We start from the raw sequence: 17,933 nt of genomic DNA, 5'->3' as shown, positions 1-17,933 counted from the left end.
AGATTGATTATTGAAATTCCACTATCATTTCTCTTTTGATAATTTTCTCTTTCCTCTGTTTATACTTTATCTAATAAGAATAATATAATACACCTAATAATAACAATAATTGATTTCGTTGTATGCATATACATATATATATAAATATATGGATATGTATTTATATATATTTATGTATATATATGTATATGTAAAAGTGAGTATATATATGTATGTATTTATACTTATAACTTAACCTTATGAACTTTCTAAACTCTCTGACGAAGCCCAGAGGCACATCCAAGTACCTTAATCTTATCTACCAAATACTTCAGTTCACTGAAGGGATGGAAGTAAAGTGGGGTACTGAGACCTCTTGGCTGAAACAGCTGTAAGAAACTATTCTACTTTCTATGTTCTATGTTATATACTTTAATAAGTACTGATATTTTTATACATGTATGTATATTATTACAATTGTTTAAGACATAATATATTGTCTAAAAGTTGATGAATACCACCTATTGATCCCCTCCATTTTCTTATTGCTGTACAAATTAATTGTAAAACAACTTCTTACCCTCGTCTATTTATTATATTCAGTATTGTAATTGCTATGCAACAAAAAAAAAACTTGTGTATTAATAATTGGGTATTCTATCAATAGTATATTGGATAGATATCATCCCTTAGTTTGTTGGATTCACAACTTCTAACTCTCTTGGAATTATGTATCAAGCCACTACACACATTTTTTTCTCTCCTTTTTTTCTCTCCTTTTTTCTCTCTCCTTGTTTCTCTCCTTGCTTTTTTCTGTGTCCCTTTCTGTAGAAGAGCGTAGGCTCGAAACGTTAAAGACTTTTTCATTTCCTGAGTGTTATACTAATACATCTGTTTGTTTTGTACACCACCTGTCTTCATCTTTTGTTTTTTCATGAACTCCCCCCTATATATATATATATATATAATGTAATATAATATAATATATATGTAGCTGTTTAATGATCACAATACATATCTTTGGGCACTACTAATAGTTTCACATGTTTGAAAATCCAGACACATTCTTCAGGTACAGATCACTCTTCATGCAGAACAAAGAACATGAGAAAACATGAAAAAAACGTGAAAAGGTGGAAGCATATAGAAAATCCTAACTTCTATGGTTGAATGGCTGTGCATGTCTCATTATGGACCAAGTTAGATCATATTCTTCTAAAATTGCCACACATAATCAGCTAATACCTCTTGTTGATTTTTTTGTACCAGGGGGCATCATGATTCTTATATTTGTTTGGCTTATTTGTTCTGGTGTGTTGTACAGGGTTGGGACAGTTTATTGTGTTATAAGCAGTAGTATGATTGTGTTGCATGTGTGTCTGAGCTTTGGCTAGTAGTTTAGTGCCTCAACTGATTCGTTTTGACTTGTATGTTTGATCTTACTGTAACATTGTGTTGTTAGGTTTGTGTATAATTAGTGGAGAAATTGGCAGAGTTGTGTATATCGGTGTCTTGTATGTATTGAATTTTCTCTCAGTAACCAGCCATAGCTAGAGCAGTAATAGGGTGTATGTGATTCAAAAATTTCATTAGTAGCAGATAATCTAGATATTCTTATGGAAACATTAACTAACCCTTGTATTACTGAGGGTGAATTATTGGATACTACACACATATGTACTTAATATTATCATTTGGTTTATGAAAGGATTCATATAATCCAGTATCAAGACAGAAGGTAGCGTAACAGAAGTTTACACTATGGTAATCTTTTTCTATAGTTATGTTGAGTCTTAAGTTCTTAAATAGTCTAAAGACCTGTTTCCTATGCCTTTCTAATTGTTCTTTATTACTTCTGTCCAGGAAGAATAGAACATCATCTCTATAGAGTCCTCCTGTGATTTTCAGAAAGGAAAGCTGGATAAATGAATGCATATATATTCCAAACAAGTCTGTGACTTGCACAGAATTTGATGACCACATCGCTATACCGAAAGCACTCTCTCTATCTGATCTATTCCATAATATACCATTAAAATCTACCAAAGAGGTTTGGGCCACAAGTATAATATCTATTCCATGTTAGGACATAACCGAGTTTTCCATACTATAGATCAGAGCTTCATTGAGGATGATCAGGTTTGTAGTGGCATAGCAACTCTCTATATATCTAGTTATAAGAATTTACTGGTTCTATTAATTTCTAGATGCTTAAACCATCCTATTATCTCTTTGGTATCCACCAGAGAGCTGATTTAATTTTAGACTTAAGTGTGGGCAGTACTCTATTAATGATCTTCTTACTAATAATCCCTATATCTTATTTAGATAGATATATTAATCTGAGGGGGTCATTCAGAAACTTAGATTTATGGTCTTTAAGCATAATCTGAGGTTTTCTAGGAACATAAGGCTCAATTCTATGATCTATAGCTAAATCTCTAGCAATTTGTAATCCTCTTCTGTTTATTCATTTTGATGTGTCATTATTTGCATGTCTATATTTGCATGTCTATATTTTCTTTTCTAATCATATTCTTCAATAACACAATATCAACAATAAAAATGTTACTTGTTTTGTCCTATGGTACAAGTATCTCTGGAACTTTCAAGAAATCATCAAGTAATTTCCTAATTTTCTGTTGATGTCTATTGTGTCTTCTAGAGTACTTTCTGAAGTTCACATTCTGAACTATACTATACAGTTCCTCTTCAAATCTGGTCAGGTGCTGATTGGTCAGTGGGTTTTTCCTTGATTTAAATTCTTTTCTTAGTAAGTCTCCAGCTTCAGGTTTGTCATGTGATCTATCTTTTCTATCATGGAGAAAGCCTTTCACTGTATTCTTCATATGAATTGGTTGATTTTCTTCAAGAATGCGCTTATATAATCCTTCCTACTTACACACATACACACACACTCATGCATGCACACTTCCACACATAAGCTCACAAGCCTCACTGAATCCCTTATCCAGATGCACTGTTGCCAGCAATTTCCTGTTCAACCATGCGGCCAAAGAAACTTCTTTCATCCATGAAACTACTGTTGCTTATTTAGCAATACTGCCAACCATGACATCACATGACCTTCCTTGACCAATTGCAGCCCATCTACTGGTATACATTTTGGGCTCCCTGCATCCCTGCGGTTGTCTGGATTATTTCCAGCCCAACAAGAAAAGCTCCTTTAAGGCTATGACGGTGATTACTCTCCAGAGTAGAATTCGGAATCCACGTCAGTTAGTCTACAATTTATAACGGTGGATTACCAGTTTATAACCGGTGTTGTTGCCAATTTATAACGTCGTGACTATTGAGAAGAATGACGAGTGGCAATTTATCATAGTGAAAATTTATCTATAACAATTAGATGATTTTATCTATTTATCCCGTGTTCGACTTGAAATTATAAGAAATATAAATATTTCTTGAGTAGGAATCTATGGTGATAAATCCGCCACTTATAACTTAATTATAAGTATTTATCACCATACATAAATCCTAACTCAGACTACATAAACGTTGTGGTGAGTTATATACACCAAGACGCTTAACATGCATGTATGTTGAAGATAATAAAGCTTACTCTTTTTCACTGCTATAATAACAGCTTCAATAGTTACAGAAATAAATTTCATCAACAGGTTGAAGAAAATGAAGAAAAAGAATTATTTACTAAATTAGTTTATTTACGTACATTTAATATTTACAGTACATTTTAATAAGTCAAAAGAAGAGTCATAGAGAGTTATGACATGAAATTTATATTGATTCTTCCATAACTAAGCTACAAGAGTTTTAAACAACAATTCAAAATAGCCTTGTTGAATTAGATAAAAGACTTGGCATGGCAATAACCAATATCTCAAGAGAGTGAGTGTCATGGAATCGAATGACAGACAACAAACACTAATTTTCTTCCCAAAAATCAGGGTTTTTATAACTGGTCATATCTGAATTCTAAGAACCATATTTCATGTAAGATTTCTCTTTGATGAAAGTTAGAATTCAAATATGGCCAGTAGTTTTAACCATTGAGAAACTAATAATTATACCTATTCGACCAACATGACAATGATGTCGTATTATAGCCGATAAAGGTTTATTATGACTTGCTACAAAAGCCCTCAACCTGAAAAATTGTTAAAAATTTTGCGAAAAAAAGAATATTGATAATACAAATATATTTCAATACACAGATGGAATTAATATTTTAACAAGTCAAATACACAAATTTACAAAGTATTCACATGTTGAGCAAATGAAAATAACCGTGCATCCCGGTTTTACAACAATCAGTGTTCATGGAAAATTTATCAGAATGTTCAATATAATTTCCCTGGAAAAAATTATAAAGTCTTTTAAAAAGAAATATTTAAAATAAAACTGCATAAGGAATATATTCAAATGAACTGAGAAAGTCTTTTGGGAAAGTTTTCTTTTCTTTTCGCTCAATGGTAGGTTATTTTAAAATTGACTTGCAGATCTTTTGCTCAATTTTAAGTTCGCTGTTTTGTGAATTGTGGTTCTGAGTTATTTTTTAAATGTGTTGCTCAAATTTTTATTCTCATGACATGAAAAAATTGGTCGAAATGAGTCTGGCAAAACTTCCGCCCGTCCCCACCATCAAAATAACCACCCTTTTAAAAAGCAATTTTTTTTTTTGACACAAATCCCTCTTTTCGATTATGGGGAATATGAATTTGCAAAAAATTGGCAAAAAGCAGCATTTTTAAATTACCACCCCCTACCCCCATTTCCTTCATTTTTCACTTTTTCCAGAATTTTTTTTTCCAAAATATGTGGAAAAATATGGAGATTATGATTCTGAAAAAAATTTCCGAAATGTTTTGTAAAATTTATTTTAAGAATTTTTTTTTTTTCTAAATATGCAGAAAAATACAGATATATGATTCGGACAAAAATTTTTGTAGTTACGGTTATGGTTAGGGTTTTAGGGTTAGGATTAGGGTTTTAGGGTTAGGATTAGGGTTAGGGTTAGTGTTGGGGGAAAAGTCAAAATTGAAGAATTTGGTGGAGAAGGGTGTGGGGAATTTAACAATGTTGATCCTTGGTATTTTTTGGAACCTCCATATCTGAAAACAGGGGTTTACGGCAAAAACAGATTTTTTTAAATAAACAAATTTGGGAGAAAATGTGGAGGCGGGGGGCCCGAAGTCTTTCCATGAGCCTTTTTAACTCTGTTTAAACTGACAACTTCCTTTTTACCATGCATATCCCAGGGGGACGAAATCATTCTGCATGCAATAATTCAGTGTCCGTGCATTAGAGAACTGTGGGATTGTGTGGAGCAGCTTTGTCACGTATAAAATGAATTCACACAGCTGCGATCAACACACCACCTTCCCTTAGCAGAAAAAGAAAGCAGGTCTTTCTCTGCCTGGTGGCTGTGGAAAAGAGACTGTGTGGTGGACCCATCTGAAAGGTTAGAAAACAGGCACATTCCTATCCAGTCAAGCTCCCATCAATTTCCTCAAATATCATTTGAAGAGGAAGGTGAAGGTAGAGAGGGCAGTGCTACCTTTTAGTATGTTTATCAAAAGGTGGACGAGAGACTGAATGGATTGACTCTGAATATGCTTTTCTAAGCAGGAGGAAAGAAACTGGAAGAGGGCACTTTCCCATGTCAGAGATAGCAGAGTAATCTGGAATTTTTGTTGGGGTTTTACCCCAGATATCCAAGATTCCCAATTATGAACTGCCCCACTATTGGGATTCTATTTATTTTATTTACTTATTTCTACTTTCTATTATATATCCTTTGTTATATCCTTTCATGTGGTAATATCTCCCCTTGGTTCATGTTAACCCCACATGTTTTTGTTGTGCTGTTACTCAACCTTTGATATTGTCCACCATGCCTTGAGTCCTTGTGGCCAATAAAAGAAATTATTATTATTATTATTATTATTATTGTTGTTGTTGTTGTCGTTATATTTATCTAAATTTTTAGTTTCCTTATACTCTTTGTTAATTTTCAACATCTCTATAATCCTATCATTTTCTAGAACTTCATTATTAATATGATGATTCTGGATATAGTAAACCTTATCTCTATGTCCAGCTTCTAATAATGTATGGTTATGATAAGTTTGATTTTATTTAAATCTATCCTCATTAGATGAGAGCCTTGCAATACAAGTAGATATATTTCTAATAATTGAATTTATTATGCTTCTTGGATGATAAGAATTTATTTATATATCTTAAGCATTCATTGGGCTTATGATAATAAGAGGGGAATATGTTGAATAAAATTATAATTAACTGTTCCTCTTGTATTTTCTTTTACCCAAACCCAAAATCTTTTCAGCACTCCCCTGTATATATAAATATACATACATATAATCATATATCTGTATATCATCATCATCACACTTCTTGTTATAATCAGTTCATGACATATATTATTTTAATGTTGATGTCAAGTAGCACATATGAAAGCAATGATTAAATTGAAAACTTACTCCATATCCCCCGGCACACACACACACTCACACACATTCTTTTATTCCTTAGTTCATTTCAGCCACGCAGCTCTGATCATGCTGGAACACAACCAGGATTTTGTACTTTTATACATCTTTCTTCTTTGGCTGATTTCTTCTGATTTAGGGTTAGGGTTAGGGATTTCATATCACAACCCTTGTTTTCCCTTTGGTTGTTGGCCATCTGGTGTACGAAGGAGTATGACACTGCTGTCCCCATTTGTACCACATGCTGGGCCATTAGTTCATCGTGTATTGTGGAGAGGAGAATGTCTAGTTCCCTTTTGATGACACCCACGTCCATGTTGTGTAGGTTTCTTACTTTTTAGGGCAGAGCAATGAAGAGCTATGCAACTTTGAACCCTAAGCTATTGCACTACTTGGTCTGATATTAGACAGGATGGATAGTACCTTTGGTACTATACAATAATGTCTGGTTTTGGCCTATATATATATATATATGCATGTCATCATTCAGTTTTATTTCACAATTTCTTACCAATAAAGAATGGGCTGGTTTCTAACCTAGATTCAAGGCCCCTTTCTTGAAATTTCAACCACATTAACAGAGTATTTTTGCATGTATTTGTGTATATGTGCAGATTTGTATGCTTTGTTTTATGCATGTCTAGACATGCACATATATACTTGAATGATAAACTTCTAGAAATTTTTATAGATTTTTACAGTTTCACCGATGGTTTGGATATGTAGTCTTTAAATCAGATCCTTTCTAGTTTTGAGAAGCCTAACTTCTCAACGTTGTTACTTAGGCAGTGTGCTACAAATCCCACTGCCACAATAATTACAGGTATAAACCTGAATTTGCAATTTTGGTAAAGTAACTGTAAATCTCTCAATAGTTCAGCATAGATATTTTCTTTTTCGCTGATCTTTAGCTTTATATCAGCATCTGCTGGGCAGCTGATTTCCACAGTTGTACTCAGTTTCTCTTCTCTATGCCAAATCACTACATAGGCTTAGTAATTTACATTTTTTGAGGTTTTCACTGGGATATTATCTGGTACTCCTTCTTATTTGTGGCTGTGGCTTCTGACAAACTGTGGGGTTTTCTTTGGCCTAAGGTATCCTTCCTCTCCTTACAGTGTCTATACAGCATAGTGTCAGAGCATGATGGCATTATTGGACAACTGCTAATGATGTGGGATATCTTCAGTGTTAATTCCACAAAGTTGTATCAGTTATCTTTGTTTTGCCTGGTCTCTGTCCCTTTATCCATCAGATATTGGATATTTCCTGTTTCCATTTATGTACCCTTCAGTGGACTTGAGTAATCTGGTGTTATCCATGATAGACTGCTTTGGTCTTCAATGTAACTATCAATCAAAGTTTTATGCTAACATCCATATGGTCTGCTGATGACACTTACTAAATTAATGATGTAGTAGAGCTGAATGAATCTTTCAGTATTTAAGGTTATCAGACAAAATGCTTTAAGGTTGCATTCCAGTCTCATGATGTATCACATTCATGGTGTAAACTTTGTGGTGCCCTCTACTGTGGGAAGTGTGCCTATATGTTATGCATGTATGTATGCATGTATAATATATTGTATGTATATATATATATATATAAAACTCAACTGTGTGTATCTGTGTGTCCGTGTTAACTTCCGGCACATCTCCTCCTAGCCACCAAATCGTCCACCAGTGGGTCACTTAGAGTTTAGGCGAATTAAAATTCTGCGCTATTCCTGTTCCGAAATTCATCTCGCAATTGCAAAAATCGATAATGTGTTTGTTTAGGCCTTATCCCATGCATTGAATAGTGAACTTTACTCAGTCAGCTGTTTAACGTGAACTGTGTTCACCATGCATGCAAGCATGCGTAAATTGCATGAAGAATAAAAAATCAAGAATTGCCGTAAACATTGTAGAAATTCGGCAAAGAAATAAATTTTCGGGACGTAGCCTGGAGGGTTTTTTCGTATTAATCATTTGGACTTTGTGAACACATACCAATTGTTTTCATAACATTTTTAACACTTTGAATTAAATGTGACCATTTTGCGTTGAGTCTGCAGTTTGAATCACTTTAACCAAATTTTAGCAGGACAGATTTTTGATCATCATGATACATCGCCAGCGACTCCCTGAAACTCTCCCCTGAAATCCCTGTTGAGAAATCTACATATATATAAAACTCAACTTGTGTGTCTGTGTGTGTATCTGTGTGTGTGTCTGTGGTTTAACTTGGATCTACAAGTTTCATTATTAAGGATGGAAAGTAGTGTGTAGCAAATCTATATATATAAAGCTGAAGTTGTCTGTGTGTGGCAGGTTTAGTAGCCTTCAACTAAACATACTATCTTCGAGACCTGACAGCGCAAGTTGACCAAAATTGAATTGTAGTATGATAGAAGAAGGCTTGTTCTTCATTCTGTAGAAGATAAAATTCAATCGGACCATGTTAACACCAAAAATTATTTACATCAAAAAGGTGCTTTTTTTCTATGAAAATCCCTATTTTTACGACTTTTGACTGCTGTAGCACCATTTTCGGTGTATTTCAACTGGAAAAATGTTCACTTGAAGAGATAACAAGTTGCATAATGCAAAATTTCAACTTTTCAAAAATTCCAATTCTAAAGGGTCGAAACAAACCCAAGCAACACCGGGTGATACTGCTAGTATATATATATATATATATATATATATATATATATATATATAGTTCCAAAAGATTTAGAGGTTGTTAATCCAACCAACTAAGGGATAATATCTATCCAATATACTGCTGGTAGAAAACCCAATTATTAATACACAAGTTGTTTTTTTTATTTGCATGGCAATTACACTACTGAATGTAATAAATGGGTGAGATTAATTTATACAGCAATAAGAAAATGGAGGGGATCAATTTTAGACATTATATTATGTCTATATATTTATTTTTTAAAAAACCATTATAACAATATACATACATGTATAGCATAGTAAGCTTTACATATACAAATATATATATAAAAATACCAGTAATTATTAAAATATATAACGCAGATCACAAAAGATAGGATTATATCTTACAGCTGTTTCAGCCAAGAGGCCAAAGTACCCCAATCTACTTATATCCCTTCAGTGGACTGAAGTATTTGGTAGATAAGATTTAGGTACTTGGGTGTGTCTCTGGGTTTCATCAGAGAGTTTGGAAAGTTCATAAGGTTAAATTATAAATACAAATACATACACATATACATATACATACGTACACTTAAACATGCATAAACACATGTACATATATTTCTATGTTTTTATATTCATATGTGAATGCATACCAAGGAATCAATTATTATTATTGGTAGGTGTATTATATTATTCTTATTAGATAAAGTATAAACAGAGGAAGGAGAAAGTTATCAAAAGAGAAATAATAGTGGAATATAAAAACAATATATCCTAAGATTATTGTAGTTATGTAGGAATGAAAAGGTATATAAATGAGGAATACATAAATATATATACATATACATACACACAATATACATACATATATATTTATGTACAAACATACCCATATGTACATACATATTACATCTTCCCTTCTCAGCATATGTAAATCTACATATAAACATAGTAAATCTACATCACTCGCCAATCACATACATCATCTCAAAAATGCAAACATACCCTATACTCTATCATGGTCCATAATAGACTCAGGACTTCCCTACCGAGGTCAGCGCTCAATCTGCAAGCTAGTTTCTCACATATGCAACCATCTAATTATATTCATTTGCATATATACACATACACACGTATATATGTATGATTGAGGGTATGCCTGTATGCATACATGTGGGTATATGTAAACATTTATATGCATGCAAAATTTAGATAACTGCACATGTGGGAACAATGATACATGAGGTTTGTATTTGTAATTTATCTCTATAACTTATCTGATATACATGTATATACATCTTCACATAAATATTTTCTCAGAATAATTAACACTGCTTGACTTTGCCTTTCATCCTTTGGGGGTCGATAATTTAAGTACCATTTACGCACATGTGGGTCGATGTAATCGACTTAATCCATTTGTCTGTCCTTGATTGTCCCCTCTGTGTTTAGCCCCTTGTGGGTAATAAAGATATATATTTCCTTAATTCTTAATTCTTCATATATTTGCCTCACAATTAAAAGCTACTACTACACTTAGTACTTCCTCTACCCTCATTTCTCTATCATTTATACTATAATACCTTTCTCTCTCTACTTTCAAACTACCCCCACTGACCACTGACCAATTTTTTTTTCCTTCTTTTCTTATTCTCTTTATTCATACCTTCAGGGGTTTATTCTTTATTTTATTTTTACTAATCTTCTTTTTTCTTTCTCTTTAATTCTTTCTTTCTCTTCTCTTTTTTTCTTTTTTTTCTTTGTCATTCCTCTCTTCCTGTTTTCAATATGACCAAATTAATACACTCCTTTCTAGGTCAGTTTAAACACAAACCTGGAATCTGCTACTTTCTATATAAATTCCCTACTGGGAATGACCAACTTTAAGAGAATCTTACATTGCTTATAAACTTTACTTTTGGATGGACTTTACATTTGGATTAAACTCTGTGGGACTTTTGGATTTTACTCAAAGGATATTGGAATAATACACATATATACCATTATGCCTATAAAACGAATTTATGAACTCAATAACCATACATATTACATCTATTTCTTTCCTCTCCTCGCTCTATTCATATCACATTGAAACTATGACTTAACTTTTCCTCTCACACCTTCTCTGATGAAGGGATATTATTATTAATTAATATTCTAGAAACAGCTGTAAGACCTTCTATTTATAAATGCTCTAATATCTATACAGCCTTGGGTTTTTTTTATCTCATTACGCAAAAAATTCTTATATACACATGCTGACATAGAACCAACTTTGAACCCTTTATTCGCAATATTACCGAATCTGGAACTTAACTATGGTCTGTCTATAGCACTTATTCAGCATTACCTGACACCTCTGTGTCTCTTATAACCTCAACTTCTCACTAATATATATATATATATATATATATTTGTGGCTGGTGACTTCCATGGGCATGTTGGACAACATGCTGGGGGCTTCCATGGTGTACATGGATGCTACGGCTACGGTTCCCGCAATGAGGAGGGAACCAGGCTGCTGGAGTTCTGTGATGCGAATGATCTTATGGTCTGCAACACTAACTTCAGGAAACCTACCAGCCACCTAGTCACCTACTGATCGGGCCGACATACTAGCCAAATAGACTACGTCCTTGTCAGAAAAAGGGAAAGATGGCTACTTATAAATGCCAAAACCTTCCCAGGCGAAGAATGTACCCCACAACATAGACTGGTAGTTAGTGACTTTAGGGTCAGCACTAAAAGGACGACCAGCATGGAGAAGAAGGAGTTGGAAGCTTAAAGATCTGGGGAATGGATAGAGATTTAGAGATATATTACTTGAAGCCTTTGACGAAATAGAAGGGGATATAGCTTCACATGAGGTAGAAGACAACTGGAGGTTTCTAAGGGACAACCTGCTGAGAGCCACTGACCAGATCTGTGGTTGGTGCAATTCCCCTCTAGACCCAAAATAACGTGGTGGTGAACAATATTGTTGACAGGGCTATTAGACAAAAGAAACAGGCTTGGAAGAAGAACGGTGGTAGCAGGGAAATGTATCAGACTGCCAGAAGGGAAGCTTAGGAGGCAGGTGTGTATTTAGCCAGAGGGGATGCAGATAAGAAAAAATTTGCCAATGCTCTGCGCCGTGAGGACCAAAGACTGGAGGTGTTTCGCGTTGCAAAACAGAGTGTGAGTGAGAATTGTGATGTGGTAGAGAGAGAAATGTGTTCGCATAGATGATGGTTCACTTGCGCTAAACGAGGATGCAAGAGAGGGGGGGTTTGGAGATGCCACTATGAAAGGTTGCTGAATAAAGAAAATGAATGGGATAAAGAGAGTCTGCCGAATGTCATCCCAACAGAGGGACCAGCTATCTGAGTTGACAGTTCCTCGATAGATAAGGCAATTAGAATCATGAAGACTGGGAAAGCCCCAGGCCCATCAGGAATCACTGCAGAGATGCTAAAATATCTGGTAGTGTTGGCTATAGCCTAGTCACCCATATAGTTAACCACGTGATACACGAAGGAGTCATTCCAATGACTGGGTAGCAGCATAATAGTCAACTGCTACAAAGGTAAAGGTGACGCCTAGATACAAATAACTACAGGTGTATCAAGCTGTTGGATCAGGTAATGAAGGTTACAGAGAGCGTCATAGCCCAACTAATTAGAGAGAGAGTTAGTTAGATGAGATGCAGTTTGGGTTCGTGCCAGAGAAAAGTACCACTGATGCTATATTCCTGGTAAGGCAGCTGCAGGAGAAATTAGCCAAAGATAAGCCCCTGTACCTGGCTTTTGTTGACATGGAGAAATCCTTCGACAGGGTCCCCCGATCCCTTATCTGGTGGTCAGTGAGGAAACTAGGGATAGATGAATGGTTAGTGAGAGCTGTACGAGCCATGTACAGGGGATGCTGCTAGTAAGGTGAGGGTTGGCGACGAGTACAGTGAAGAATTCCGAGTAGAGGTAGGGGTCCACCAAGTTCAGTCCTCAGCCCCCTCCTATTTATCATAGTCCTCCAGGCAATAACGGAGGAATTCAAGACAGGATGCCCCTGGGAGCTCCTCTATGCTGATGACCTTGCTCAAATTGCTGAGTCACTATCAGAACTGGAGGAGAAGTTTCAGTTGTGGAAGCAAGGATTAGAATTGAAGGGCCTTATAGTCAACCTAGCTAAAACCAAAGTCCTAATAAGTAGGAAGGTAGAAAATCACAAACGCAGGTAGGAACTCTATAAGATGCACCAAGTGTAAACTATGGACACATAAGAGGTGCAGCAATGTCAAGGGAAGGCTAACTAGGAAAATAGTTTTTGTATGTGGCAGATGCTCAGGAGCAATAAACACTGAAAATGCTCTGAGACCAACTTCTGCCACATTCCATGGAGAAAAACTAGAAATAGTTGATAGCTTCCGTTACCTAGGTGACCAAGTCAGCAGCGGGGGTGGGTGCACTGAAAGTGTAAATGCTAGAGTAAGAATAGCCTGGGTTAAGTTCAGAGAGCTCTTACCTCTGCTGGTGAAAAAAGGCCTCTCGCACAGAGTGAAAAGCAGATTGTATGATGCGTGTGTACGAACAGCTATGCTACATGGCAGTGAAACATGGGCCGTGACTGCTGAGTTAATGCATAAGCTTGCAAGAAATGAAGCCAGTATGCTCCGATGGATGTGTAATGTCAGTGTTCATACTCGACAGAGTGTAAGTACCTTGAGAGAAAAGTTGGACCTAGGAAGCATCAGTTGTGGTGTGCAAGAGAGACGTTTGCACTGATATGGCCATGTGGCAAGAATGAATGAAGACAGCTGTGTGAAAAAGTGCCACACACTAGCGGTTGAGGAATCCTTTGGAAGGGGTAAACCCAGGAACACCTGGGACGAGGTGGTGAAGCACGACCTTCGAACTTTAGGGCTCACCGAGGAAATGACTAGAGACCGAGACCTATGGAAGTATGCTGTACGTGAGAAGACCCGGCAGAACAAGTGAGACCATAACCCGTGGCTTCTACATACCTTTTCCTTCTTGGGACACGAAACTACTTGTGAAGACCAGTTGAGGCAAGTGAGAAATCAAAATCAGAATCAAAATCGAAAGCGATCAACATCAATGGAAATTGTAGCTGTAAGGGGCACGTAAGAGAACCATCCGAACGTGGCCATTGCCAGCTTCATCTGGCCTCCGTGCCGGTGGCATGTAAAAAGTACCATCCGATCGTGGTCGTTTGCCAGCCTCGTCTGGCACCTGTGTCGGTGGCACGTAAAAAGCACCCACTACACTCACGGAGTGGTTGGCGTTAGGAAGGGCATCCAGCCGTAGAAACATTGCCAGATCAGACTGGGCCTGGTGCTGCCTTCTGGCTTCCCAGACCCCCGTTGAACCAGCCAACCCATGCTAGCATGGAAAGCGGACGCTTAACGATGATGATGATGATATATATATACATATATATATATACATATATATATAGAGAGAGAGGGGAGATAGATAGATAGATATATCATCGTAGACTCTCCTTCATTAGATGACTTATGAGGGTTTGGTAAATTCTTGCCAAACAACCACACAGATGATTTCTTTATAATGATTAAATGTTTGTGTACGCATAAGTTCATTCCTCCCATCAAATCGACATTACCTGTACATGTGCACCATGTGCCACATGTCAGATGACGAAATGATCACAGAGCAATGTGAAATGAAATGCTTTGCTCAAGAATACAACATAAATCCTCATCTGGGAATTGAACCCACGATCTCACAATCATGATTTCAACACCCTAACCACTAAGCCATGTGCCTTCACATTTATATATCTTTCATACATGCACACACACACACATGCATATTTCACATATAGGCGCAGGAGTGGCTGTGTGGTAAGTATCTTGCTTACCAACCACATGGATCTGGGTTCAGTCCAACTGCGTGGCACATTGAGCAAGTGTCTTCTTCTATAGCCTTGGGCTGACCAATGCTTTGTGAGTGGATTTGATTGAGGGAAACTGAATGAAGCCCTTCATTCATATATATATATATATTATATATATATATATATATATATATATATATATATATATATATGTATGTATATGTATGTATGTATATATATGTATATATATATGTTTGTATGTCTGTCTTGGTCTCCCCCAGCATTGCTTAACAACTGAGGGCATGTCTGAAAGGGCCACTATGAACAGCAGTGGCCCCAAGACAGTGCCCTGTGGAACACCGCTTGTTATTTGTGTTTCCTTGTACATATATGTATATGTATGTATGTATATATATGTATATATATATATATATATATATATATATATATATGAAAAGGTGTAGGTAGAAACTCTATAAGATGTACCCAGTGTAAGCTATGGACACATAAGAGGTGCAGCAATGTCAAAGGTAGGCTAACTGGGAAGATAGTTTTTGTATGTGGCAGATGCTCGGGAGCATTAACCTCCGAAAATCTGCAGAAAACAACTTCCGTCACTTTCCAGGGGGAAAAACTAGAAGTAGTTGATAGCTTCCGTTATCTAGGTGACCAAGTCAGTAGTGGGGGTGGGTGCGCTGAAAGTGTAACTGCTAGAATAAGAATAGCCTGGGCAAAGTTTAGGGAGCTCTTACCTCTGCTGGTGACTAAAGGCCTCTCGCTCAGAGTAAAAGGCAGACTGTATGATGCGTGTGTACGAACAGCCATGCTACATGGCAGCGAAACATGGGCCGTGACTGCTGAGGACATGCGTAAGCTCGTGAGGAATGAAGCCAGTATGCTCCGATGGATGTGTAATGTCAGTGTACATACTCGACAGAGCGTTAGCACCTTGAGAGAAATGTTGTACCTAAGAAGCATCAGTTGTGGTGTGCAAGAGAGACGATTGCGCTGGTATGGTCATGTGGCGAGAATGTATAAAGATGGGTGTGTGAGAAAGTGCCAATCCCTAGCAGTTGAGGGAACCCGTGGAAGAGGTAAACCCAGGAAAACCTGGGACGAGGTGGTGAAGCACGACCTTCGAACTTTAGGCCTCACTGAGGAAATGACCAGCGACCGAGACCTTTGGAAATATTCTGTACGTGAGAAGACCAGGCAGGACAAGTGAGCCCAGCCCACTTATGAATGCCTTTCCCCCCTTGGACGCAAAGACCGGTTGAGGCAAGCGAAGTCGATATAGAACCTCACCCGACGACAGACACCCATGCCAACCCCCCATGCTTGCGAAGACATGTTGGGGCAATCGAAATCGAAACCGAATTGAACCAGCCAGGATCCCTGGCCTGGTGGTACGTAAAAAGCACTATCCGACTCGTGGCCGTGGCACGTAAAATACTCCAATGCGACCGTACGACAGGCACCCATGCCAACCCCCCTTTGCTTGTGAAGACATGTTGGGGCAATCGAAATCGAAACCGAATTGAACCAGCCAGGATCCCTGGTCTGGTGGTACGTAAAAAGCACTATCCGACTCGCGGCCGTGGCACGTAAAATACTCCAATGCGACCGTACGACAGGCACCCATGCCAACCCCCTTTGCTTGTGAAGACATGTTGGGGCAAGCGAAATCGAAATCGAAATCGAATTGAACCAGCCAGGATCCCTGGTCTGGTGGTACGTAAAAAGCACTATCCGACTCGTGGCCGATGCCAGCACCGCCTCGACTGGCTTCCGTGCCGGTGGCACATAAAATACACCAATCTGACCGTGGCCGTTGCCAGCCCCGCCTGGCACCTGTGCAGGTGGCACGTAAAAAGCACCCACTACACTCACGGAGTGGTTGGCGTTAGGAAGGGCATCCAGCTGTAGAAACATTGCCAGATTAGACTGGAGCCTGGTGCAGCCTTCTGGCTTCCCAGAACCCTGGTCGAACCGTCCAACCCATGCTAGCATGGAGAACGGACGTTAAACGATGATGATGATGATATATATATATATATATATATATATATATGTTTGTATGTTTGTCTTGGTCTCCCCCAAAATTGCTTGACAACTGATGTTGGTGTGTTTATGTCCCTGTAACTTAGTGGTTCGGCAGAAGATATTAATAGAAAAAGTACTAGTCTTACAAAAGAATAAGACCTGGGGTCGATTCGTTTGACTAAAGGACGGTGCTCCAGCATGGCCAGTCAAATGACAAACAAGTAAAAAGAAAAGGATATATATATCCTTCTCTTTCTCTCTCCTCACATACCCACCTTCCCCTTCCCCCTTCATCGTCAAACCTCCCCCATAAGCCCACCCCACCCCTACACATTCCTACTCCACCTTTCCTATCCTTCCCATCCCCCCATCCTATCCCCTACACCCTCTCCCACCTCTACCCCCACCCACATACCCCAAACCCCAGCCAAACCCACACCCCACCCATGCTTTCCCCACTCCCGCCTCCCAACAACATCACACCATACAACATTACACATCACAACACACCACCCACACACTAGCACTGACCAATTCCCATCCCCACATTTTCACACCTACACATGCATACACGCACATGTCCAGACCACCAGCCCTCTTTCACATGCACATACATACTCTCTTATACACACATGCACCTTCGTGTTGGGGGGGTCATCTTTACTTTGTTATCTCCCCTACTTCTTCGCTCTCCTGTGTGATCCTGCTGTCTGGCAGTCGCCATGATAGATCGGTAGCCACTACACACATTTTTTCTCTCCTTGTTTTTTTTTTCTGTGTCCCTTTCGAAACATAAAAAACTTTTTCTATTCCTGAGCATTATACTAATACATCTGTTTGTTTTGTACACCACCTGTCTTCGTCTTTTGTTTTTTTCATGAACTCTCCTACATATATATATATA

At 37.6% G+C, this 17,933-nt stretch overlaps 2 protein-coding genes across 3 annotated transcripts in view; both read left to right on the top strand.

Moving 5' to 3' along the window:
• Nucleotides 1-11,181, top strand: part of LOC115218105 — a 121,022-nt gene extending 109,841 nt beyond the window's left edge. Inside the window, exon 6 of one of the 2 annotated variants that reach the window (XM_036507980.1) lies at nt 10,947-11,181. In XM_036507980.1, the coding sequence (XP_036363873.1) occupies nt 10,947-11,039 (93 nt within the window). In that variant the 3' untranslated portion in view covers nt 11,040-11,181. Of the gene's footprint in view, nt 1-1,019; nt 1,059-10,946 lie in introns of those variants that run through there. The other variant, XM_036507983.1, reaches the window with a different exon arrangement.
• LOC115218043 overlaps nt 1-17,933 on the top strand; it is a 215,384-nt gene that overhangs the window by 164,200 nt on the left and 33,251 nt on the right. The window lies entirely within an intron of this gene.

This window comes from Octopus sinensis, linkage group LG12, assembly GCF_006345805.1.
Source record: "Octopus sinensis linkage group LG12, ASM634580v1, whole genome shotgun sequence".
In the NCBI taxonomy this organism is placed as follows: Eukaryota; Metazoa; Mollusca; class Cephalopoda; order Octopoda; family Octopodidae; genus Octopus; species Octopus sinensis.
This window is presented reverse-complemented; position numbering and strand designations above follow the sequence as displayed.